The sequence below is a fragment of the Dermacentor variabilis genome, chromosome 3 (assembly GCF_050947875.1).
Source record: "Dermacentor variabilis isolate Ectoservices chromosome 3, ASM5094787v1, whole genome shotgun sequence".
NCBI classification, from domain to species: Eukaryota; Metazoa; Arthropoda; class Arachnida; order Ixodida; family Ixodidae; genus Dermacentor; species Dermacentor variabilis.
Genome location: NC_134570.1, coordinates 4679653 through 4705719, shown reverse-complemented (window position 1 = coordinate 4705719; position 26067 = coordinate 4679653). Strand labels below are relative to the sequence as shown.

Below are 26067 nucleotides of genomic sequence, written 5' to 3'. Positions count from 1 at the left end.
AGCCTTCTCCGGTCACAATACGAATGCCGAGGCGTCTAATAACTGTCTGGCAACCATTCAAGCCTATTACTGATGTTGCTGTGTGGCGATTGTGGCCTTGCCCCCTGTTACATCCTCCGGGCTATTTCGTTTTTCCCCATGATTCCTTGAAAAATGTATCAGTGGGGTTCTGCTGTATTTGGTGAAATTAAGGTACACATTATTGGTTATGTATAGGCAAAATTCAAAGTGTTTGGGTCAGTCACAGCTTTTGCAATAAATTAAATATGCAAGTGCTCTGGAGTCTTATGAGTGTGTTTACAAATGGCGCAAAATTTAGCCTGCTGCCCAGACATAACTACAAATTCCACCACAATCAAATTTAGCAAACATAGGGGAACTCTATGGCAAAGTTGTATGCAAAGTGAAATGCACGTGGATGAAATACAGGTTTCCTGAAAAATTCATTAAGCAAGTGGTCGAAAGCTTTATATGGCCAATTTATGCTATACAACCACAAATGCTGGTTCAACAAATTTATAGCAGAACCGCAAATGCCACCAAGATCAACTTTAAAGAAAAATTTGGCAGACCACTATTGCAAATCTTGTGTGCGAAGATAAATGCATCTGCCTTAAATGCAGCTTCTGCAAAAAATTTTTAAGCAAGTGTTTGAAAGTGTCGCACTACAATTGTCATCTGTTTCCCCGTGTCTCGAGAGAAATGGGAAAAATCTTAACTGTAATATGTCCTGAAATTTTAACATTTCTGGCCTAATTACGAGTGTTATTTTGTGTCTAACTCTTCCTGTAAATTGCATTGTCTACCACAAAGTGGTTTCTAAAAGCTTCTGCAGGTGTCTGAGACCATATGTAAGCATCTTATATGATGGGTCTATTTGGCTGAAACCTGGAGCCATGAAAATAAACCTAGAAGCTGAGGGCTATAGCAAGCAAAGGGAGGCTACGAACTGATAGGCAGCATCGATCAGGTATTGAATGACCAATATTCTCGTTCAAATGCAGCCATGCAGTGTCCCGTTTACCCAGTGCATACACGTGGCTCGTCATGACTGGTTTAAGGGAGCTCCATTGCTGTTTCTGTGTTTTGCAGCCCAAGTGTGTGCGGTACTGGCCAGATGAAGGCCAGATGAAAGAGTACGGAAAATACTGCCTGCAGCATATTGCTGACTCATCTAATGCAGACTACACACTGAGAGAGTTTGCCATGTCCAAAAATGGTGAGGTGAGTTGTTTGTGGTGGTTCTTATTAGCATGAAAAGGCTGTACGGCCACTGAAAATAATTGACAAGGGTGGCGGCTTTGCAAGTACAGCATCCTTCCAGAAGGCACCCGAAGGCATGTACCACTATTTTTTTTTATTCAGTTACTGGCTGTGAAACTGTGAGCGAATATGTTCGCCCCATGCTGGACATCAACGCCTGGTCTTTCACGTGTACGGTCACTGAAACCGTGGCACATTCGAAGGCTCGTGTTCATCCATTCCGAGGTAGGCGTGACGAGACTGTCTCGCAGAAGTATGGATCAGCGCATGCGCCGAACGTCCGCGCCACTTTCCGACCCCAAGCCAAAGAGGAAGAGCCTTCTCCTCTTTGCACCCAAGTTACCCTGCTGTTGGGTGGCATTAGCAGCGCAACACTCGCGCCATCTCTCGTACTGCGCTTCAACCACACTGACTGCCGTGGGCATCAAGCCATGCGGCGAAGCCAGATTACAGGAGACGGAAGCAATGCGGGAAAACAACATATCAGGGGACGCGTGAGAGTCACGCTTCCCCACAAGTCAAACCTCGATATAGAGAAGCTCAGTCCAACGAAATTTGCTAAGTAGCAATGTATCTTCATTTGCCGATCTTAGTTTCACTGAAAACCGTGTTGTTGTGTATTTTTCACAATTTAATGAAGGAACTTTGTGACACAGTTTCGATTTAACGAAGTTTTTGGCCATTTCACGCAGGTATTTGGAGCCTGTATGGCTTGTAAATTTAGAAAAAGAAAGAAGACTATAAATGTGTCGGCTAAGGCAAAAGTTATTTCAAGCATCTTTCCGCAAGAAAAGTCAAAGCATAAATAAAAGCCTTCAAAGTGCGCGCTCTGAGCTGCGGTACACAAGAAAAGCCGCTACACCTTTTGTCATGTTGTTAAACAACTTGTGGAGGCCGCGGGCCGCACGGCATCTTGCAGCACTCGGAGAGACACAAGAGCCGAGGATTCCTGCTGCGCAAGGGTGGCGAGGAGGTAGTGAACACATGGTAACGTGATCAAGCATGTGCAAGGAGGGGGGGGGGGGGTATAAGGGCCCTCCCAGCCTTCCAGAAAAAAGTGTTGAATGCGACCACTGCAAACACTACGGAAAGGGTGACACTGACTTACATGACGCTGCTGAACCTCCTAGTCCAGACTGCTTTTCATGGTGGTACCTGTGAAGACGTGGAAGATTCGCTGGCTGAGTTCGAGTGCATAGCTGCGTTTAACGAGTGGGACTACAACACCAAACTCAGGAACGTTAACTTCAGCCTCGAGGATGGTGCTCACACATGGTTTATGAACCACGAAAGTGCCCTTTCATGATGGCCCAAGTTTCAACGCAAGCTACTGGAGACTTACTTCAGCCCCAATTGGCGGGTAAAAGTGGAGCAAGCACAACGACAGTGTCATGATGTACGTGGAGGACCTGCAGTGTCTGTTTCAGCATTCCGATCCAAGCATGTCGGAAGAAAAGAAAGTGGGTCATCTGATGGGGGGCGTAAGGTAACAGCTCTTTGGAGGTCTTGTTCGAAATCCACCAAAGTCTGTTGCGGAGTTCCTTACCAAAGCCACCGCTATGGAGAAGACATTTCAGCAGTGGTTAAACGTGTACAACCAGCAAGTAAATGCCGCCTCCACTCAGGATACGCCAGTAGGCGTCAGGTGCGATGTCGCCTTGCTTTGCGAGCTGATTCGCTCAGTGATTCGCAATGAGCTGCAGAAGGTATGTCCTGACCACCAGTCAGCTCCCTTGCCAGCATCGTACACAGTGAAGTACAGCACACACTTGAGGCATCTTTCCAACAGTGAAGCACCGCCTCTGCCAAGCGAGTCTCGGTGCAAGACTTACCCAGAAACATTGCTGTGCCCGGCCCAAGCTTTCAAACCTACTTATGTTGTTTCAGCAGTCGCATTTCAATCGGTGCGAGCCTCTCCAACAACTCCGCTGCCGTACTTCGACAACTGCCAAACACCCACGAGGAAATCAGAGGAGTAGTGAGCACCTGATCGACGACTGCTGTGCTGCCACTGCAGCGAAGCTGGGCATGTGTATTGGGAGAGCCCCAACCGATGAATCGGACTGCAGGGTCTGTTGATTTGCCCTGACCAAAGTTCGGCCAGACGCCTTCCGACTTCGCAGAATTCCTTCACCAGCAGCGCAGGTCGAGCACATCACAGCGGCAGTCACGCTCACGCTCACCACGATGGTATTTCGCTGCTAGTGATATCGCCTTGAGGATAATGCAGGGGTGATCACTGAGTCCACGCTGGGAAAACTGACATCAATTACCTTTCGAGACGAGGCCGCTGATGCTCAACGCACTGAAGACCTCGTATTGTTCAGACTGCAGCACGACGACAATACGACGACGTCAGGACCCATTCCCAAAACCAAGATTTCACTAGGCATACTTGTGTTGATCGACAGCAGGAAAATGAGTGCACGTGTAAATACTGGTGCAGATTACTCAATTCTCAGTTGTAAACTGGCGAGCATTCTGAAAAATGTTATGTTGCCCTGGGCTAAGGCACCAGTTTGGCCGTAGGTTCATCGAGGGTAATGTTCTGGTGGACCAAATGGCCACGTCAATTGCATCGCAAGCTGTTAATCCTAACGCTTCTGTCCCTGTCACAGATATGAGGCTGCCTTTATTACGAAAGAAGCTGAGAAACCATTTGCAACACGTGGGATGTGGAAACAAATAAGTTGCACATGATAAAGCCACAGCTAGGTTTCTGGCCCTCCGCTACAACATCACGCCAAACAGATGTCCTATTCTGTCATTTCAGAATAGGACACACATTTGGCACCCATAATTTTCTACTTATTGGAATGAACCTCCAACATGTGGTAGGTGTGGGGAGGGGATGACCGTACTCCAGGTCCTCCTGGAGTGTCAGGAAGCCGAATCTGAGAGAGGCATTTTTCCCTATCATACCGGCAGCACATCCCTCTTCATCCTGTAATATTTCTCGGTCAAGAACTGTTTTTTTTTTTATACCAATACAGGCCTAGGTTTCCCAAGAGATGTCTTTTATTAGCCCCATAAATAGTAGTTTTTTATAGCACATGCCTCCACGCCCTTGTGTTACAAGGGCTCTAGTGAGGCAGTAGTGCTCTAGCCAATTTTTGCATATGACATATTTTGTATATCGTATCATTCTTTCGCAATGCATTTTAATACTCATGGTACATGTCATTAGACATCGCCGTAATCTTATTACATGTAGATGTTATGCACTTTACAGCGACTATATTTAAGGCCCCTTTACAGCCACGTCACATCAACTGCATAGAACTCATTGCTCTAGTGTGAAGTCACTAACACTGGCCTGGCGCTCTTTGGCCACACCTTGCCCTTACGCCACTAAATAACACAAATTCATTCATTCATTGTGCATCAGTTTATCCAGCGGGTGGTCACGTCATCGCACTGCTTTGCTTATGCACCGCCAGAGTAGAAATTTGCGGTACTGCTTTTCTCGCCACTTGTGTGGTTCTGTGCGAGGGTTCTCGCGATTTAATTCTTGGGATAAACTTTCTATGGAAATATGGTGCCCTTATTGACCTCCACAAGCGCTGCATCACTTTTTCAACAAAGAGGGCAACATCACAAATGGATGCTATCTGACGCAAATTCGGACGGCATTTCGAGCATCAGCAACACGATACTGCCGCTTATCAGTGTGATGGTTCCAGTCAAGTCCGACGAGCTATGAGCCGGTGAAGCCAATGTAGAAAGCAACATTTCTCTGTTGCTGACCCAAGGTATCTGTGTAGCGCGAAGCCGTCTTGAATTCGTGATAGCCAGACAGAGGTCCTTCTTACCAACTTTACCTTGGAGCATCAGTACATTTTTCATAGCACTGCCATTGCCTATGCTAAACCATTAGTGGACATCGTCGATTGTTTTGCCTCTGAACTGGGCACAGACGACAGTTCGCTCAGAGGCATCGATGTAAACTCCGAACTTATGGAATACGATAAGAGTGCACTGCGTTAACTCTTGAAAGAGTTCCATGCGGGCTTTTGTGTCTACTAAGGTGGGCCAAACGCCAATCACGAAGCACCGAACAACGATGTATGACGACGCATGCCCCATCAAGCAACAGGCCTCTCGGGTTTCGCCGAAAGAATGTGAGGAAATTCAAGCCCAAGTCAAGGAGATGCTAGATGATGGCGTCATTCAGCCTTTGCACAGTCCATGGTCTTCCCCAGTCATTCTTGTCAAGAAAAATAAAGATGGAACACTTTGTTTCTGTGTTGATTATAGGTGCCTCAATTATGTTACCAAGAAGGACTTGTACCTACCACCACGTATTGAGGACTCTTTAGACAGATTGCGGCTAGCTAAGTATTTTTCCTCTCTCTATCTAAAGAGCGGTTATTGCCAAATTGAGATAGATGAATGAAACCACGAGAAAAGTGCTTTCGTCACTCCAGATGGCCGTTATGAATTCAGAGTAATTCCTTTCGACCTCTGTTCTGCACCAGCAACTTTCCAGCAAGTGATGGACACTGTTCTCGCTGGTCTGAAGTGGGAAAGGTGCCTTGTCTACCTCGATGACGTGGTTGTTTCTTCTGCAGCATTTGACCAACATCTGGAACCACGCTGGAGAGTTTGCGAAGCCATCCAATCAGCTAATCTCACTCTTGAGCCTCAGAAGTGTCACTTCGGCTACAAGGAGCTGATGCTTCTGGGACGCAGGGTCACTAGGGAAGGCGTTAGCCCCGATCCCGAAAAAATTGCCACTGTAGCCACGTTTCCAACACCAACCAACAAGAAAAGTGTCTGGCACTTCCTTGGCCTTTGCATATACTAACGGTGTTTTATTGATAATTTTTCGAAGATGGTGGAACCACTGATTCGCTCACAATGGACGATTTATCATTTGTATGGACCCAGAGCAACAGACTGCTTTCACTGCGCTTTGACAGCGCCTGGTGTCGGCACCGGTTCTGGCCCACTTTGACAAAGAGGCAGACATGGAAGTCCGTACAGACACCAGTAATGTTGGTCATAGTGCTGTGGTTGTGCAGCGGCAGAAAAGCATTGAAAGAGTGATCGCCTATGCAAGGAGGAAATAACTTTATTGGGTCCTGAGGAACCCCTCCCCACCCACTCTTGGTTTAGTAGTCGGCAACGCAAGTTGCACACTACTGCGTGCAGGGACCGACTGCAACTGCAACCTTTGACAACTGGGACTCTGACGACAAGCTGTGGCATGTCTTTTTTTGCGTTTGAAGACATCGTCAGGACGGGGTTCGAGAATAGAGGAGCCACCTTGATGACAAGGAACCTGTTTCGAAGCGGATTCCTGCAGACATTCACAGGCGTCGTATGCAGAGCACGAGCCCAAGCTCTACTAGAAACCTAAGTGCAGCTGTCCAATGAGACCATCGCAATCTTCACGGCGGAGATGAGCTGTCGATTTCACCATGCGACTTGGAAATGTCCGAGGAGAAGAGAGTCTGCCTACTCATGTATGATGCGAAGGAGGAACTTTTTGCTGAAATGGTATAAAGCCCACCGAAGGCTGTCGATGAACTTCTTCACAAGGCCACAAGCATCGACAAGCACTGAATATGTGAAACTGGCAATTCAACCGCCGCACAAACTCTACAAACTACGCCGGATTCACTCACTGGCCACCAATGACCAGTGCGAGACTATGATAGCGGTCATGCGGGAGGAGCTTCAGAAGCTGTTCCCTTCATCACAGCCTCAAGCGAGGAGCTCCAACAATCACTCGGAGGACCTCAGTTGCCGCAGCCTCAGCTGGAAGCGATGACGTACGCCGCTGTAGCCCACTGTCAGGTTACCCCTCCGCATCTGTGCCAGGGCCTGGTAACGCCACAGTTCTGTCGTCCACCGCTGCTGCCGCCAGCACGTCAATCCATCGCCCCACGCAGCATTTCAAAGAAGACTGACGTTTGGCGAGACCCCGACCACTGTCCACTTTGCTACACTGCGGAGAAGCCGGTCACATCTACCGCAGGTGTCCTTACCATGAAATAGGACTGCGAGGGTTCACCGTCAACGCACCGTGCCCTCAGGAAAGTGATATCACTGACTACCTAGCCTATACTCAGTAGAGCCCTCGAGGACTGTCCCGTTCGACGTTACCAGGCCGCTAACTGTTGCCGCAGTGCCGTCCATACACCGGCATAGCCCGGAATCCGTCCATCAGCCAACATCTGGAAAACTAAAAGAAGTAACTGATGGAGGTGCGGTTGCTGTTTGTCGAACTGACGAAGATCCTCCGCCACCTATGAAGACAGTGAAAATCCTGTCTCGGCGACATTTCTACCGAACGCCGCCATTCCGCCGAAGTCTGGAAGCAGATAATACGCCGAGAAAGATGACCTGACGACACCACGTACCAGTCACAGGTCAACGTGATGCAGCCGGGATCAGATGCCAAGACCTAACTGTAACACAAGACAAAGAACCACCAACCTTGACATGCTTCTCGATGGCCATGCAGTCACGGCCTTAGTGGACACAGGAGCCGATTACAGTCAACGACTGAATTTTCGGACGCCCAAATTTTCGGACATGCCTGATGTTTCGGCGCGGCACCGCCACGAGCCCCATAGAATCAATGTATAAGGACATCTCAAGTTTCGGACACTCGAACCCCCCCCCCCCCCCCCGCCGTCCAATTTTCCGGACTATTTGTCGCGACGGAAGGTCCTTTGGCTCCTCGCGCAGCGCCCTTGCGAAGGAAATCGACTTGCAGCCGAAGCATATCACCGCTTTGAACCACAACTAGCCGAATCTAGCCGTCACACTCCGATTTGGTCTGGCCATGCTGGCTATGTTCATCGCCGCAAATGGCCCCCATTTCGTTTCTGAAGCAGCAGAAGCTTGATGTGGGCTGGTTGGTTTTGCATACTTGATGAAAAGAGCGCTCCGTCGTACATGTTGTTCTTTTAGTCCGCCTCTTCATAGCGCTCTTTTCATCGTCATTTCGTTTGTTTGCACAGGCCACGTTTTGGCTAGCGTGGTGTGTGGCTGTGCCGTTGTGTCAAGTGTGCTCTGCGACCCTAGGCCTAGGTGCTTCGACGCTCGTCAGCGAACTCAACTGTTCGCAACTTGAGGATTTCGCTTGCCTTCGATGGCCCCCACTCCGTCTTCGTCGTCCTCGGCATCGAAGCGCGGAAAGCAGTACCGTACCCACGGAAATAACTTTTGAACAGTTTGTTGACGCTGACGAGCTCAACTACTGCGCAGAACTGACTGACGAGGGAATAGTCAGTCAGGTTGCGGGGCATTCAGAAGACTCCGATGTTGAAAATGAGGAGCCAATGCCTGCGCCACGTACAAGCGCCAAGTTGACGCGAGCACTGTTGACTTTTTCATCGGTGTACAGTGCTGACATGACCCTTGCTCAGATAGAGGTGAATATGATCGCATGCAACCGGAACGCCGTCCAAACAACAATCAACAAGTTCTTCAAGCCACTGCAGCAATAACACTGGCTGCCCGACGATGCTCATGTACATAATAAACCGGCAGTCGGCTGCATACAGCGGAGTTTTTGAACGGTTCTTTTTATGGCACCTTCATTGATGCTTTGACAGGGTTTCGGAAGCCTGGTACTTCGCCCTTTACCTCTAGATCAGAGATAAAAAGAAAAAAGGTGCGTTTTTTTTTTCATGCATTCATTTTTTTGGACTTCCTGAATTTTCGGACGTTTTTACATTCCCTAGAGGGTCCGAAAAAGTGGTCGTTGACTCTACTCCGTCTTGAGTGGACCCATCGCTGCCCAGTTGAAGAAAGTTCAGACTGCATGGGAAGGCGCTCAAATTCGGACCACTCATAGCGCCGACTGGAATCTACACGGTAAGAATTACCGTTCCTGACCAGACTTACCCTGCAGCCTTTGTTATCCTCCAACAATGTTCACAAGGCGTCATTCTCGGCATGCACTTCCTGAACCAACACTGCGCAGTCATATGAAGCCGAAGTCGATAACGCTGTCGGAAGATCAAGCGATACTGCCAGAGAGCTCTCGTAGTCACCATGCCGTGAGTATGCTTGAAGATCAAGTGAGCATCCTGCCTTGCTCCAGGATTGTTATTTCCGTTGACACCAAAACACCCGCACACGTAGAAGGCATCATCGAGGGTGACCAACGTGTACTGCTCGACCGCGAAACTTGTTCTGCAAGAGCGATCGTCAGGGCTCTCAGTCATCGTCATCAGGGCTCTCTCTGAAGCCAGAATAATGCCTTTTCGCTTACGATGAGCTTCTGTTCCTAGGTCACATCAGCAAACCTGGAGTCCGCCCCGACCCGCAGAAAAAGCTGCCATCGCAAAGTTCCAGCAGCTCATTGACAAGAAGGCGGTGCGTAAATTCCTTGGCATGTGTGCCTACTACAGGCGGCTTGTCAAGAACTTTTCACATATTGCTGAGCTGCTGACACATCTAACTAAACGTGATGTGGAGTTCGAGTAGGAAATGCCGCAGGCTGATGCATTTCAAGAACACAAACGATGCATGTGGTCGCCGCCGATACTTGCGCACTTCGACAAGGACGCCGATATTGAGAGCCAGACTGATGCCAGCAGATACCGAAACCCACACTGACGGTCTCGGTGCCGCTCTAGTAAAAAGGGAAGACGGACTTGAACAGGTGATAGCTTACGCTAGCCAGTGGCTGTCAAAAGTGGGAGACAATTATTCTACGATCGAAAAGGAATGCCTCACCATCATTTGGGCTACAGAAAATTACACCCTTACCTATATGGCAGGCCATTCAATGTCTTCAGCGACCGTCACGCGTTATGTTGGCTAGCGAATTTAAAGGACCGTTCAGGATTGCTGGTGCGTTGGAGCCTCAGACGCAAGAATATGACATCACTGTAACCTACAAGTCCAAACGAAAACACTCTGTTGCCGATAGCCTATTACGCGTGCCCATTGACTCGCCACCACAAGATGACGTGGATGACGACGCCTTCCTTAAAATATTAAGCGTGGAATACTTGCTGAACAGCAACAAGCAGATCTGGAACTAATAGACTATTAAAAAGGAAAACCGACTTTGTCCTTAGGGCATTTAAAGGGACACTAAAATAATTTTGATGATGTTGTGCAAACATACTGAGTCATTAGAGTAGGTCCTTCTGATCATTAATTGAGACATCTAAGCGCTCCACGTAAAGTTCATAATTTATAATAAGGTTTTAAAAATGTACATCACTGCCGAACGCAGCACGCTACTTGGCGGAATTTTTAGCCGCCCCTACCCATATGACGTAAATCACCCAATTGATGTCAGTAGGGTGAGCTATCCAATTGGCTGCCCAGGGCACGTCATCGATAATTTTTCTACCTTTATGGTGAACAACTGATGTTCATAATAGTTGCAATTTTAGTTACTTTCTTTTTATAGAAACAAATTAACAGAAAGAGAATGCACAAGAACAATTTCTCACTACACTTCAGCACTTCCAGCACACAGCAAGCGTCGTCTGCTTGTGTTACAGCGCGCTCCATTTTGATGAGAGCTCCGCGGTCTGAATTGGTCTGTCTTTTTGCAAGCGCTATGATTTGACTTTGTTGCGTTGTGGAATGCAAGCGTAGTAACTGGCGATATGTCAAGCTGCGACATCTTGTCCCTCTGCAAGGCAGCAGACGAGTGGACTGGCTGCAGCGCACCGAACTGCCGCTATCCGATCGGCGCCAGGATTTGCGCATTTGCGGCCATCACTTTACACTGGAAGATTACTAACACAATAGCGTTTCGCGAGTCCGGTATTAGGGTAAACGGAAGCGCAAGGCGACAGGGCCTGGCCATTTGACCGTGTTGTTTCACGGGATGAGCAGAAGCGCAAATGTGAATGGTCTGTACTGTGCAGCCACCTGGTGGCACAGAGCTGAACCACAGACACAGTAACAGTAACGAAATATTTTCTTCTTTGCTGCTGGTGTAACTTTTTTTGCAGGAGTGTAAGGTTTTTGTAAATGTTTAAGATGTTTTACACTTGGTTAGAGCAATATTAGCGCTTTGTTTGACTGTTTAAGTTCTGCACCAACAGGTGGTTGGGCCGTGCAGACCGATAAGTCGTGAAGGTTTACGCTAAAGTTCTTTCATCAGCTTAAGTTTATGCCTCCAGCCATCTGTCAAAACGAAGAGCTCGCCTGTGGTTACCGGAATATCAGACACGTTCGGCGCTATGACAGAATGCTCGCAACACAGGCTGCTTCGATAGCTCTCGCTTGGGAGTCAACTGCCAGCAGTTGGCGGAGAGTTTAAATAGGCTTCTCGCGCTCGCTCCTAGTGAACCGGAAGTCGACTACACTACGTGCCAACATGATGCTGAACCAGTGAGGGCTCATGCAGCCAATCAACAGCCAGCTACACTGGCAAGTCGCAGCCTGTGACATTATGGGACCCTTTCCTGGAGCCAGCGAGGCTATGTTTTTCTCCTGGCTGTCACAGGGCGCTTCACAAAATGGTTTGAACTTTTTCCCCTTCTGAAGTTAATGGCACGCTCAATCTGGGACAAGTTGACCAAGGTCTTTAACACCTTCGGCTTTCTGGCGGAGCTGATATCGGATAACGCGTCCGAATTCACGGCCAAGGTGTTCGTAGATGCGCGTGCTGCCTTTGGCATTAAGCACCGCAAGACAACCACGTATCGCCCACAGGCCAACCCATCAGAGCAGAATAGCAGGAGCCTCAAGCCCTCTCTTACGGCCTTCGCCCAGCAACACAGGGATTGGGATGTCTGTCATAATGAGGTAGGATTCTCCTTGCTGTCCACGGGGAACCATCCGGATAGTGTGCCCAGTGACTTTCGTGGTGGCCACTGCACCAAAATGGCAGCCACGCCTTGCACGTCCCTGGCAGCTCCTGTTCGGCAGACCTCAAGCGTTGCTAGCTGACCGATGGTGCTGCCCCACCCCGTCCTTCCTGGGTTGGCAATCCTTCCTCCTGGCTGTGGGCCCTTCCTGGTGTGTGAAACTTTTGTGACCACGGCTGGCCCCCCTGACTTCGCATCAAGAGAAGCGGCATCTTCGCCTCTTTGTACTGTGGCACCTCTCCCTGACCAGGTTCTGAGGACGACGGCAACACTCTCTTGGACTTTGTCCTGTTGGCTTAGCCCACTTTGGCAGAGTCAACCTTGCATCTTGGCCTCGGTCATACTCCTTTGCTGGCTGGACTCGGTCTTTAGGAGTAGGGAATGTGGGGATCAAGCTGCCTTCCTGCGCCTCGTCCCCCAGCTCGCGCATTGTGCTTTGCTCGATCTTCGGGAATCGCTGCCGTAATGGCAACATGGCAGACACAGTTAGCGTGCCAGAGCTAATTTCTTGCACAAACCATGCTTCTCTCTCCCCAGCTCGAATCACCATGCGAGCAAGTGTCACCAGGACACGTCCTGATTGGCTTCCCGAGTGGTGGCCCCCATGCGCCCTCTCCATCCGAGCTCTCTTTCGCTGAGTGCTTCATCGCTGCACCAGGTGCTCACAGGCCCGCAGTGAGTTCGCTACATGGGACCTTTGCTCCGGCGACTTCTCGTTCTCGCGCTTGGTGGACAACTTACTGGTTAGCCCTAGCGCAGCAGGTGCACATACTCCTTCGGTCTTGCGGTGAGCATTTGCCCGTAAGCGCCGTGACTGTCGCGCTGTGCTGTATCTTGGGTGAATAAACCCACATTTGTTGCCGATCTGACTCTGGAGCCTTCTCTGCGCTACGTCGGAGAGTCGACAAACCGTGCCATAGCGCCTTTGTGCATTGCGGAGGAGGAGGATCATTATGCCTTTTCCTGACCGTCGCTCACAGGGTGAGCCTTGTGCAAACCCATCTCCACAAACTAAGCAACGGTTCCCTGTCGTCCGAAACTTGTGTGTGCCAGGTATATTTTGATGTGGTTGGTGCACCTAGTTTGGGGTCTGTCTGGAGTTTAGCGAAGCTGATTGTGCTATCGAGCTCTCCTTTTCCACTTTGACAGTCTCCTGCCGTCCCCAAAGCCTCCAATAAAGCTCACTGTTGGTTGTCATACGTGCAAGTGCATCAATTTATTTCCAGGGCTTTCAGCATAGTGCAGGCTGTGCTGGCTAACAAGTACCACACGTTCAAAACCTTAGCTGCAAAATTTTCTTCACAATTTGGTGTTTTAACGTGGCTATGTGCTTCAAGCTTACCAGCCTTGTGCGCTGAATGAAATGGGGTGGCACGACCTGAAGCTCGCGGATTCTCTCCATTTTTGCTACCTGTGACTACGACAACCACAAATACACCTTTTGCATCTGCTGCCTGGGTGTCTTGTGTGGTGTGGCGTAGCATCAATGTCCAAACCAGACGTTCTCGTGGAAACCGCAATTTGTTCCAAAGCTGGAGGAGAATTTGCTATGCACGTGCCCTGCTTTGCTCTTCAGGAAGCACCTTTACTGTACTTGTATTCAGTATTTCTGACAGCGACCTGCGCCTGCCTCCAGACACCGTTTTCGGAACCTGTACCAACGTAGAAAAACGCTTTCTCTTAGCACTAGTGCAGCCTGCAGCACCATTGATGCCAACTGCTTCCTTCTTAGACTAGAACAAATTCAACTTCGGTGCCAACCTAACTCTGTCACAAAAGTGCAAGATTCTAGCGCTGCTGCAAAAATACCATGATTATGTGGCCATATCGATGAATGAACTCTGTCACATTTCTGTTCTGCGGCACAGGATCGATACCTGCTCTCAAGTTCCTGTACGGCACCACCCGCCTCAAGTATCTGCCTCCGAATGCGTATAAATTGCCAGCGAAGTGGACCACGTGCTTAAGTGGGGTGTTAGATCCCACTTGTTTAATCTGCGTTAGTCCCCCGTAGTCCTCGTGAAGGACTGCATGACCCGCTTCTGTGTTGACTACCGACGCCTGAAGAGGGTGACAAAACCTGACGTATAACTGCTGCCTCGTCTCGATGACGCCCTTGGCCGCCTGCATGGAGCCTGTTTTTTCACTATGCTGGATCTTCTTTCTGGTTTTTGACTAGTAGAACTAGAGCCAAAGGATGCAGAAAAAACTGCCTTTATAATGCTGGACGAACAGTACCAGTTTCACTGCCTTCCATTTGGTCTGTCCAATGCTCCTGCTACATTTTAGCAACTAATGGACAGTGTACTTGGACATCTGAAATGTACAATGGCTTTGGTCTGCTTGGAAGACATTATTGTTTATGCCCTTACTTTTTCTTAACACCTCAGACACTTGGGAATGTTCTTGCAGGCTCTCCAAGATGCCCATGTCCGCATTAAGCCTTCAAGGTGCTTCTTCGTTTTCTCCACCTCCCACCATGGCAAAGCAGCCTAAAGGATTTCTGGTATTTGCTTCCTATTTCCGCCGCTTTATCCCTCACTTTGCTTCTCGCAAAGCACCTCTCAACCAGCTGCTATAGAAAGACGCCCGCTGGAAATAGGGTCCTTATCAAGACATTGCCTTCCGTGACATCAAGACTGCCCTTCCAACACCACCGACGGTCGCACACTACGACGAGAATGGAGACTGTGCTTCACACCGACACAAACTGTTTCGGCCTCGGTGCTGTCCTTCTACAATTCAGCTCGGACGGACAGGAGAGGCCACTAGCTTGTGCTAACCGCCGACTTAGTTAACTACAGAGCCGGTACTATGCCTCCGAACTTGAGGGCTGGGTGGTATTTTGGGCGGTCGCAAAGTTTTTGCCTACCTTTATGGTAAAAGGTTCACTGTGGTTACTGACATCGCCCTTCGCTGGCTGCCAACAAAAAGACACCACGACGCTAAGTTCCCCAGGTGGGCTTTCAAGTTGCAAGATCCATCACAGTGGCACTCCACACCTAGATGCTGGCTCCCTCTCTAGTAACCAGGCTGCTCTAAGCAATCTCTCACCAGTCCTGGCAGTCCTTGATTTACGCACAACACAGCTACAAAATGCAGAAATTTTGACATCGTCCGACGACTGTCTGGTGAGGTACGCACCCTCAAGCGTCGTCGTGAAAGCCTTCTAGTCTTGTATGTCGTTTGAGATGGCATCCCTTGTCACCGGCATTGTCAAAATGAGTCGTACCTGCCTGTCATCAGGCCATGCGACAATCGGTGCTTTTTATGTGTCACAGCTCTGCAACTGCCGGTCACCTCAGGCTCCACAAGACGCTGGCACATATCAAGGAAAGATTTTGGTGGCCAGGCGTGCGCACTGATGTCTCCCACTACGTTTCGTTGTGCATGGTGTGTCAAGCACAAAAAACTGTAACAAATCTGTCACCGGTCTCCGTGCACCCAAACTCCCTTTGAAGTCGTGGGACTTGATCACTCGGGACCGTTTCCACGTGCGTTGCGTGGCAACAACTTCCTAATCGTGGCCACGGACTACTTCACAGAGTGGACCGTAGTCAAACCTACCCCCGACTCAGCACATCAGCCCAGCACGTCCTAACTTCCTTAATGAGTGCGTCGTTTTTCGCCACGGCACACCATGCTTGCTCATCATCGACTGCAGCCCTGCTTTCATGTGACGCGCATTTAGAAACCTATTAAAGGAACATGGAGTTCATCATGCAGCAGCTGCCCCTCAGCATCTGCAAACAAACGGACTTGTGGAGCATAAAAATTTAGCTTAACTGAATACGTCCCAGCAAGAGATCACATGGGAATCGCCATTCAAGCTCTTCTATGGAATGACGTTGAGGCTTCCGAAAGAAAGTCTCTTTGTTTTTTATGCGATGCTGCACCACCATCCCCCTGGCGCCAGCGCCTCCAAACTTCCTCGAAAAACTCACTTCAGAGCTCTGCTGGCCATCGACAGGCAAAACTGTATTCTTATTCCCAGCAAAGCACCTTTCGTTCATTTCAGCCGGAAGACCTAGTACTGGTTCAATGTGTCAAGTGTGTACCGCAACGTCGCCAGTAGATTTGACCTCGGTTCACCAGTCCATTTCATCTAGTAAAGGCTCTAGGTCGCTTTACCTTCTATCTGGTGGCTATTCCCAAACTTGGTGCCAAAAGACGAAACCATGTTTTCCCTGCCCATGCTAGCCAACTGAAACTCTACATCCCTCTTGTTTGACTTCTTTGACGTCGACTTCTTTTCGCCCCGAACCACAGGCTTTAAGGGAGAGTTGGGTGGCGAATGTAGCGTGTCAAGTGGCGCGCTTTGAAAAGCATGAGCTGACTGGCACATCAGGTTCAGTCTAGAGAAAGCGGATGAAAAAGGATAGAATGTCAGATGATTGGGCCGTTTGGCTGAGAGTGTCGTTCCGGAACATGCTGTTTGACATTACAATACGAAGCGAAATCTGGCAAGGCGTCTAACCAGGAGTGGCCAGGAGTCCGCGCATGTTGGCAAGCTCGTGTTTGCTCTGACCTTAAGTTTCATGTTGTTCGAAGGCTAGTCGTGTGTTAAAAAAAAATCGAGAGAAATGGTATCCCTACATTTCTCCGATGACGCCTTGGCCTTGTTCGCGTACTTGTGTGGACGTCCAAAGGAGCCGGGCACAGCTACTGACTGAGAAGTCGAAGGTTCATCCACTGAAGTGCACAACAGAACTTACCGAAATCACTCTACTGACTGGCAGAGCTGTGATGTGCGACGCTATATATATATATTGGCCACACAGTTGCCGCTTCCCAGCAGCTGCTGCTTATGAAACTGTAATATTTACCGGGAAATGCTTGGCGGCAAACGCTTTGTGCAAAGGCAAGCTTTTTGGGTTTTCTTACCACCATATGGCTGGTGCCGCCGCTGCGGTGATGGTTAGATGGATGGTTAAATGTTATGAGTGTCCACTTTGGAACGGGGCGGTGGGTCATTACACCAATGTGGTATTGACCGAAGGTTGAAGTTAGACTCCAGCTGTCCCAATGTAAAAAGCCATTTATTCAACATATACAACCAATATATATAGGAAACAGAAGCGCCCCCTGGGTAATAAAGAACTGAAATGAATAACGAAACTAAATAAACATACAGTTGAACCTCGAAGTCCAATTTGCAGCCGAAAGTTTCATTAAATTGTGAGTTTTGTTAAGTCGAGGTTCGCATGTTTCAGCAGTCCAAATAATAATGCAGGTTCTTGGAACACCTCTGGCGTATGGCACCTTGTAGATTGCAAAATTACAAAGATAACCAATAAACCCCGGAACTAATAACACAACCATGAGCATGATGCCCGATAGCCAGCGGGTACGAACACATTTTTCTCCATTACGCGTACGGTGAAGAGCAGGTCTGCATCAAGCGCCACGCCTAGTGCTCATAACTGCCACTAGATGTGGCCATCAGTGCCATCATCATCATGATTTGTCATCACTAAAAAAAAAAAAAATTCCTTTCACGAAGACATGGCAACCCATGGTGCAAAGAACAAAAAAATTATGCACATACCAGAGCTATCAACTTGAACATTCTTTCGAGGAAAATTGGAAGTAGTATTAACTTGCTGGATCCATGAGGCCACCATTATAGTGCTTAACGCTCACAGCCATCGAATGATACCGCGCCTAGTAAAGCAATGACGACGTTGATTCACGAACGCTGGAATATTTTATTTAACTTCCCGCAGAGCAATTCTATGCAACTCAGGTGGAAGCGAAGAACTCCGTCAGCTTCATCTGCCGCTTTTTAATATCACAGAGCGCAGAGCAGAGCAGCTGCCACGTGTCAACGACATCTGTTGTGTACGGCATACTTTCGTCACCGTCGTTGTACTCATGTCGGAGCAGGGCCTTAAAATAAGGCGAAGGTCCGGGCTTGTTTCATGACCATGTCGCACTTCACTTGCAGGGACCGATCACGCATTTCAGCGACGTACGCCGCAAGCTTAACCTACAGCTCCAGAAAGCGTCCAGACTTCGGCACGTGGGAAATTTCTAACTTGCCGTCACAGGTGAAAATTTCACTTCGCTGCAGTCACCACTCTCGCACCACCCGTTTGTGATTTGTTTCTTCAGCGTAAAGGATGGCAGCCCTCTTGAACGCTACTGTGAACGAGTGCCGAACGATTAGTGAGCCTGGAGCACTCGTGACGACTGGGGAAGCATAACAGTAGCATGTAGGCGGCAGTCAAGTGGAATACGTCAAACCAATGCCAATGCCTTTCAACAGAGAAAGAAACCTGCGAGCGGTGTCTGCTCTTCTATGAATTACCCATACTCCCCGCAAGCGCCGCCGTTCTGAGGGTGCCGCCGCAAATGGAAACAGCGGTGCTTCCATCAACTATCGACACCCCCCCATGAGTGTTGCATGCACTGTAAAACTCTCAAAAATGTTGAAAAACCCTTCCGAAAAGCGAGCAAACACGCGGGATAGCGAAAAGATAACGGTAGGGTCATAGAGCAAACATAAAATTGTAACTATGTTGTAGCTCCCATTGGTCTCGCTTTTTTGGCAGGGCCATGTTTTGGTTTCAATTGTAAGTCGCCCCCGTAACTTCAGACTTTCAAATTTTAAAAAAAGCGGTTGACTTACAATTGTGTAAATACGGTAACCAACTGAGAAAATGTGTCCAACGACCGCTGTTCGTAAATTTACTTCCGGTTGGCGCTTTCCCGTTCCAACAGGCCGGTGACATAGCGTGACGCGTTCCGGAACTTCTGAAGCACTCCGGCTAGCACTACAGGAGCGCATCTTCTGCGGGTTTCATACGTACATGATAGATGCCGCAGCAGCACGTTCTGCTCCACGTATTGAAGCGCGCCGGGAAAATTTGAGCATTAAAGGGCGCATGCAAATTGCTGTATGCCCGGCTAAAGTTTTCGTCTGCCTGTCAAGGAGGCTCCTGGTGCGTGCGTGCGATGCGTGAGGACTTCATTAAATCGGAAGTACAGTATAATGTGACCTCGTTATATCGCGAAAGAAAATACATGGTTTTCAAAGGGGCAGAGATTGAGAAAAATAAAAAGTGCGTTATTTCGAGAATTTTGTTAAATCGAGGTTCATTATATCGAGGTTCGACTGTACTCCCTCCCTTATTTTAGTGGTTAGTTGTTAGTAAGTATTAGTAAGGAAAGCCCCAAAGCATGCACACTGTACTTATTTACACATATTTACAAACTATGTACACAATGTCAGACCGCCAACTAATTGGTCTGATAGTCTTGGAGCCAGGCCGGTGGCCGGCGCTCTCGGGTCGGCCGCCTTGGACATCGCACTGGCGACGAGCTCGTAGACTGCTGCTGCAGTATTCCAGGAGACTGCGGCAGCGGAGCAACGGACGTGTATAAGCACTTGAGAGCAGAACCCTCAATGCGAAGATCCAAGGCTTTAATGCCGTCAAGACTGATCAGACAAGTTCCTCGGTGAACAACATAAAAACGTAGTGATGCTGTGCGGCCTTTAAAGTGAACGTCTGTCTGGAAACAACCTAGCACAGGAATCGGCCGTTGAGAGTAGTCAGAGTAACATGCGGAGCAGGCAGGAGCGGAACATGCTGAAAATTTCGACTGAATTCTTGCTCCAACAGGATTGAAAGAGACGACCCTGAATCTACAAGGAATGTCAAGGTGACATTCGCGACTTCCACTTGAATATGAATTCCGCTACGTGCGGAACGTTGCACAGTCGAAACTTGCTCAGCACTGCTAGATGACGAAACATCTTCATTAAATTCAAGTTCACGGACTCGGCCTTGCATTTGAGTTAGCTTGCGGTTACATACCCTTTGAAAGTGGCCCTTGCGATGGCAAAACGAACAATTCTTGCCATGCGCTGGGCACTGCGGCGCTGACGCGATGTGGTCCCACGAGCCGCATCGGAAACAATGTAGCAAACCGGAGCGGCTACTCTGTTCTCGGTTCCGCTCAGGTGGCGGTTCCGCTGCAGCACACGTGAGCCGCCCGCGCTCCTTGTTAAATTCTGCTGAAAGGTGGCTGCCGGTTGTGAATTCCTTTTTTTCTAAGAATGCGAGGATGGTTTACGACGCTGCCGCAATGAAATTGCTTTGACCGAAGCAGAAGCACCTTTAGCTCTTCAGCCGCCTGCTCAAACTGAAGTGCAATTCGAACTGAATTCTCGAATTAAAGGGTGGAACCCTCGAGCAGTAACCACTCGCGTACGCGATTGGAAGCTACTCCGGCAACGAATTGATCCTGCAGGGCATCATCTTGCGAGGCAAACGAACAATGTGACGCTAGCTCCCGCAGAGCGGCAACAAAGTCATGAACGGACTCAACTGTGTGTTGGCTACTGCGGTGAAAGCGATGACGCTCGATGATAATGTTGCCCGACGTCGAAAACTGGTGCCGTAATGCGGCGAGTGCAGAGTCGTATTCGTCAGGAGGGGCCACGACAGACTTGTCATCAGCGAGTGCTGCGGCACTAGGCGCTGCCGGTGCTGCGGCGCTGGTCCCTGCATATAGCGTCTGATAAATACGCTGGCCCTCCACCCCCAATGAATATAAAAGAATAGCCTTGCGTTGCTCCGGCTTGAATGCGGAGGCTCCGGATGCCAGCAAGCACACGTTGAACATCTGCTCCCACTGCTCCCATGGCAATGACGGGCGGCTAGGCGTCGGAAGGAAAAACAGTGGCGGAGCAAGCCCGGTGAAGCTCATGGCAGGCGGATACGGACGGCGCAGCAGGGCTGGGGGTACGTTCACGACATCTTCGTCGCCAATGTGGTATTGACCGAAGGTTAAAGTCAGACTCCAGCCGTCCCGATGTAAAAAGCCGTTTATTCAACATATACAACCAATATATATAATGAACAGAAGCGCCCTCTGAGGAATAAAGAACTGAAATGAATAACAAACTGAATATAACGACCAAGCTCTTGCTGTTATGCTGCCTAATGTCCTTACCTAGGTTTTAAAAAAAATTTTTTTTTTTAAACGCCACAATGAATTCTCATAACCAAATCTTCTGGCCCCCTATTGTGAACTTTGTTCTTCTACATCTGTTTTTGTCGTTTCCCTACTTTTCTTACACCAATCTTCCAGTCACCTCTTACTAATCTCTATTGCGGACATGTTTACTTTCCCTCTGCTCTTGCTGAACCCAAGGGCTTCAAGGAGTCCAGTGGTGCCTAAATCGACCACTGGGCAGATATCCTTACATTACAATAAAACATGCTCCATCGTTTCCCTAGCTTTACCACAGCAAGCACATGCTTCTTCTTCCTGCTTATATCTCGCTTTATAAGTGCGCGTTCTAAGGCATACTGATCTCGCTTCGAAAAGTAGTGAGCTTCCCTTTGAGTTAACATAAATTGTTTCTTTACTGATTTCGTTTTTCTCCTCTTAAGTAGTTACTCATGGCAGGTTTCCTTTCCATTGCTGCCACCCATGAGATTATTTCAGCCTCTCGGATTTTCCACTTGACGTCTTTGTTGCTGTGTTGCTCACCTTACAGGCCGCATACTTGCTGGTAAGCTTCCTAGTCCTTTTCTTCCACTGTGAATCATTGTTTTTCCTATACAAATACCTCAACGCTCTCCCAGCCCATTTACTTTCTTCCATATTCCTCAGTTGTTCTTCATAATCGATTTTACTGTAAGCTTCCCTTACTTCAAAAGTTATCCAGCCTGTATCACCCTGCACAGCTTCATTTGTAGTTTTCCCTTGAATGCCCAATGTGAGGCGACCCACCGACCTTTGGTTGGCATCGAGTCCAGATTGTACCCCCGATTTCAAGCAAACAATGGCATTTCCAAAACTAATTCCTGGGACTATTACACCTTTCCACATACCCCGGAGCACCTCGTACCGATTGTATCCCCATAGCACTCTGTGCTTCATTATGACTGCATTTCTCTTCCCCTTTACTGTTATTGTTTTTTCCTGTGTTTCCATATATCTCTTCCTTCATTTATCCATATACTAAGGTATCTATATTCTTTTACCCAAGCCCAAGGTATTTCCTGACCCTGTACTGCCACTGTCTGTTTACTGTTTTCATTGAATACCATAACACCTGATTTTCTAATGCTAAATTTCAAACCTAAATTCTCACCTTCCTGTCCACAGAAATTAGCCAGACATTGCAAATCACTTAGCTTGTTAGCTAGCAACACAATGTCGTCCGCATAAGGTAAACCTGGAAGCTGCTGCACTGCTACTGTACCCGCCTGTTTGTATGAGAGATTAAACTCAATATTACTTCCTTCTAGTGCCCTCGCTATCCTCACCATGTACCATGTTTGCTTTCATAATCATCGCACTCGCGTATTGATCGCACCCCTGAATTTTGTCGACGAAATTCGATTTTTGTTCTTTCCCGTGTCATGATCGCACTCTGAACTTGCCGCAGTGATATGTCGTGTGCCAAGTCTAGCTAATGATGATGCACTTACCATCTGTCAAATGATGTCGAGTGCTACGCAAGCGACTCTTCAAGTCATACTAAGCAGTCTGCACGCACCTGACATTATTAAGCAGATGCCTAATTTCATTCCTTTAATCACTTTCCGCATTTCCTGGAAAAATAAAGCTATGACCAAACGCTTTATTATTTGTAGGCTTTATAATGGTTGTCGTCAGCAGCAACCACAACAAAAAAAGTGCCTTTGTATTCTTCTCGTCTGCACTCATGGACACGCAACAAATCGCGAGCAGCAACGATAGTAGCCACATTTACACTGATACGTTAGAAGTGTACCCAATTCAGACGCCGATACTTGTAACACAGCTAAGATATTCGTCCACCCTTAGCGGAAACGTGCCGCATTAGGATAGTAGTGAAGACAAATGCCGCAGTTTTCACAGCATGCCTGCCATGTGTTTCTACGTCACTGGCAGCTAAGCGCACCCATCTCTATTTTTGTCCCCTCAAAGTCAATATGGCTACGTTATTGCCGCAAACTTGCCAATATTAACGATATTATTCATCACTGATACAGAAGAAACTGTTTCAATGCATGTAATTACATCACATGCATTGAAACAGTTTCTTCTATATCAGTAATGTATAATATCGTTAATATTGGCAAGTTTGCCAATAAAGTAGCCAATAAAGCAGCCAATGGCTGCCGCCTGTTTGTTGACCTGTTGTCATCCCGCAGCAAGCGGATGAAAAAAAAAAATATTCTTTTCGCGGGACATTTAAGTCGTTTGATAATCGCACCCCTGAATTGCCGCCAATTTTTTTTACAAAGAAAATACGGTACATCATAAACAGCAGTGGGGATGAAAAGCACCCCTGTCTCAGTCCCATGTTGATATAAGTTTCTCCTCGCTCCTCATCCTTTCCCATTCAATGCAAACGGTATTTTCTAGATTAATCTCTTGCGATAAGTGTTGACAATCGTTGCCTAAGCCTTCCTTTTCCTGAATATCCCTCAAAATGTTGCGGTCTACATTGTCATATGTTCCTGTAATGTCTAAAAAGGCCACATATAATGGTCTGCTTTCTACTCTTGATATTTCAATACACTGAGTAAGGACAAATAAGTTGTCATCTAAACTCCTACCTATTTGAAAGCCATACTGAAGTTCTCCCAAAATGCCATTATTCTCTGCCCATATGCTTGCAGCTTTAATTTGATTGCCTGCATTGCTAGCCTGTATATTACCGATGTAATGGTCTATACGAGTGAAATCTTTCTCTCCCTTACCTTTATAAATGAAATTAATTTTTCTTTGTCGCCAACTGTCTGGTATTCGTCTATCTTTTTTGAAGTTTTTTCTACTTTTTTCACCAGAGCTTCCTCACGTTTTGGTCCTAATTCATTAATCAGCCTAACGGGAACCTCGTCTAGCCCTGTGGGTATGCACTTAGGAATTTTCTCTTCGATTTTCTTCCAGTTGAGATTTGTTAGCACCAGCTCCTTTTCCATCTGGTCCGCTTTCATGCTCTTTCTGTCTTCAAATACCACCTCGTCATTGCCTTGAAAAGATTTGATGGATGGGTGTTATGAGCATCGAATCGAATGCATGGACGTGAGCGCCATGTAGTGGTGCTTTAATGAACCCAATGCTCACGTGGCATGTGCCTCTCATTGATTGGTTGTGACCGCGTGACTTTCTGTGCCATCTCCTGGGACGCCGCCAGATTTTCTGCTTCATGAGCTATTTAATGCTCTGGCATTAAAACTATTTGAGATGAGCGAGACCCGACTGCTAAGACACTGATAAACAGTGTGGGCAAAGCTTGATTCTTATGCGGGCAGCCATGGCTGACTGTGAGCAGACACAGTCACAGTCAGCTGCTTCCGCAAGTACATAATTCTTATAGAAATTCGTAAGCAGATTTTCGCTTACTTCAGCTTGTTTTTAAACTGCATCAATAAAAATACACAGTAACGGTAGGAAGACGTGCACTGATCCAAACACCCTTCTTGATTGATGTCATCTATTGGCCAGCAGCATCTGCATATGGGAATGTGCTATATGATGAAATAGAGTGTCCCAAAAAGAGTGAGGAGCAGGCTTTTGTTGAAAAGACAGCCTTTGAGAAAAAGGTGACCTTGCGCTCCGCTTGCGAGCTCCACGTGCCATGCATAGCTGCGAAATTCGCCTGAGAGGTTCACAGGAACGTATGCTATCCGTGGACAGTTCTTTTTTCACCAAGCTCGAGGGGTGGTTCGGGGCCCCTTTAAGAATTAGGCAGAGTACTAGGGTGCCACAGGAAGTGTGTGATTAGTAGTTTTCTGGTGAGTACATTTGCTGAGCACTCTTGAAGTGATGCCAATGCTGTGGTCATTACTTAACCACTCGTAATGTTGAGTGATGTCTGAAAAAGTGATTCTAGCAGATGAGCATTATAGGAATGAGGGCAATTTTTGCACAGTGCGAGACGAGGAGCGTCTTCCACTACCACTTCACTGCCTGGCCTGACCATGGTGTGCCGTCTGACCCTGGTTGTGTGCTGAACTTTCTGCATGATGTGAACCAGCGACAAGAATCCATTCCTGATGCTGGACCAATTGTGGTGCACTGCAGGTGGGTTTGTGGGTAGGATATGTGCCATTCTCCCTAGAGGTACAAAGTTTGATAGACTAATGAAGTGCACTATTTAGGCTAAGCGCATTTATTTTTATCGGAAAGGAGCAAAATCAATCACTAAAACGTTCTTGCAAGAGTCTTGAAGCATTTGCAGTAGAAGCTCGTTCATATGTTTTGGAGAAAAACCGCGAGAAAAAAACGAATTTGCCGGGAAAGCGTACGATCCAAAGTAACAAAAAATTTGACGAGCCCAGCTATTGTTTACATCTACGTAATGTGAAGTGTCGCGCAGATCGTTGCGGCACGAGACGCATTTTGTTGTTTTCCTGTTGCTTGGTGTTTTAAGAGGGTGACAGGAAACTGAAAGGAAATCAACCTGTTGGGTGACGCTGGATGCTGGCGAAGCAAAACGTGATGGCGACATTGCGCCACCTGTAGCATAAAACGGCGGTGTGTTTGGATTATTGCCTACTAAAAGTGTGCAGTATGCTACCAATGACACTACTTACCACGTGTTGTAAAACTGATAGGTGAAGATGTTTATCGCAATAGGTTTGGTGGCGATAGCTGTGAATGCACCATGCAAACATCTGGGCATAGATTTGCTAGTACCGGAATAAGAAACTTTGCGTGCCATCGTTTTCACGGGAGACGGGCGGCTATATAACGTTTTCGATCGCCCATGCGTCACGCCTTTTCTTGTTCACATGGGATCAAAATGTATGCAATCGCAGTCTGCAGCAGGGAACGGCGGAGCATTTTGGTCATCGCCTAGTAAAAGTGTGCGCTATGCTTCCGACGGCACCACGTGCTGTGAAACAGATAGGCGAAGCTTATCGCAATATTATTGGCGGGGATAGCTGTGAATGCTGCATGCGATGACCCCGGGGAAGATTTGCTGCTACCGAAGTGTGAAATTGAATGCAGCTGGCATTTTCACGTGAGATGGGCAAACGAGTAT

At 47.9% G+C, this 26067-nt stretch overlaps 1 protein-coding gene across 6 annotated transcripts in view; it reads left to right on the top strand.

Moving 5' to 3' along the window:
- LOC142575097 (tyrosine-protein phosphatase non-receptor type 11-like) overlaps window positions 1-26067 on the top strand; it is a 251453-nt gene that overhangs the window by 112161 nt on the left and 113225 nt on the right. For 4 of the 6 annotated variants that reach the window (XM_075684088.1, XM_075684087.1, XM_075684091.1 and 1 more), the window contains exons 9-10: window positions 1093-1224; window positions 24952-25103. In XM_075684088.1, coding sequence (XP_075540203.1) covers window positions 1093-1224; window positions 24952-25103 — 284 coding nt within the window. The remainder of the gene's footprint in view (window positions 1-1092; window positions 1225-24951; window positions 25104-26067) is intronic. The other 2 variants (XM_075684092.1, XM_075684089.1) reach the window with 1 other exon arrangement.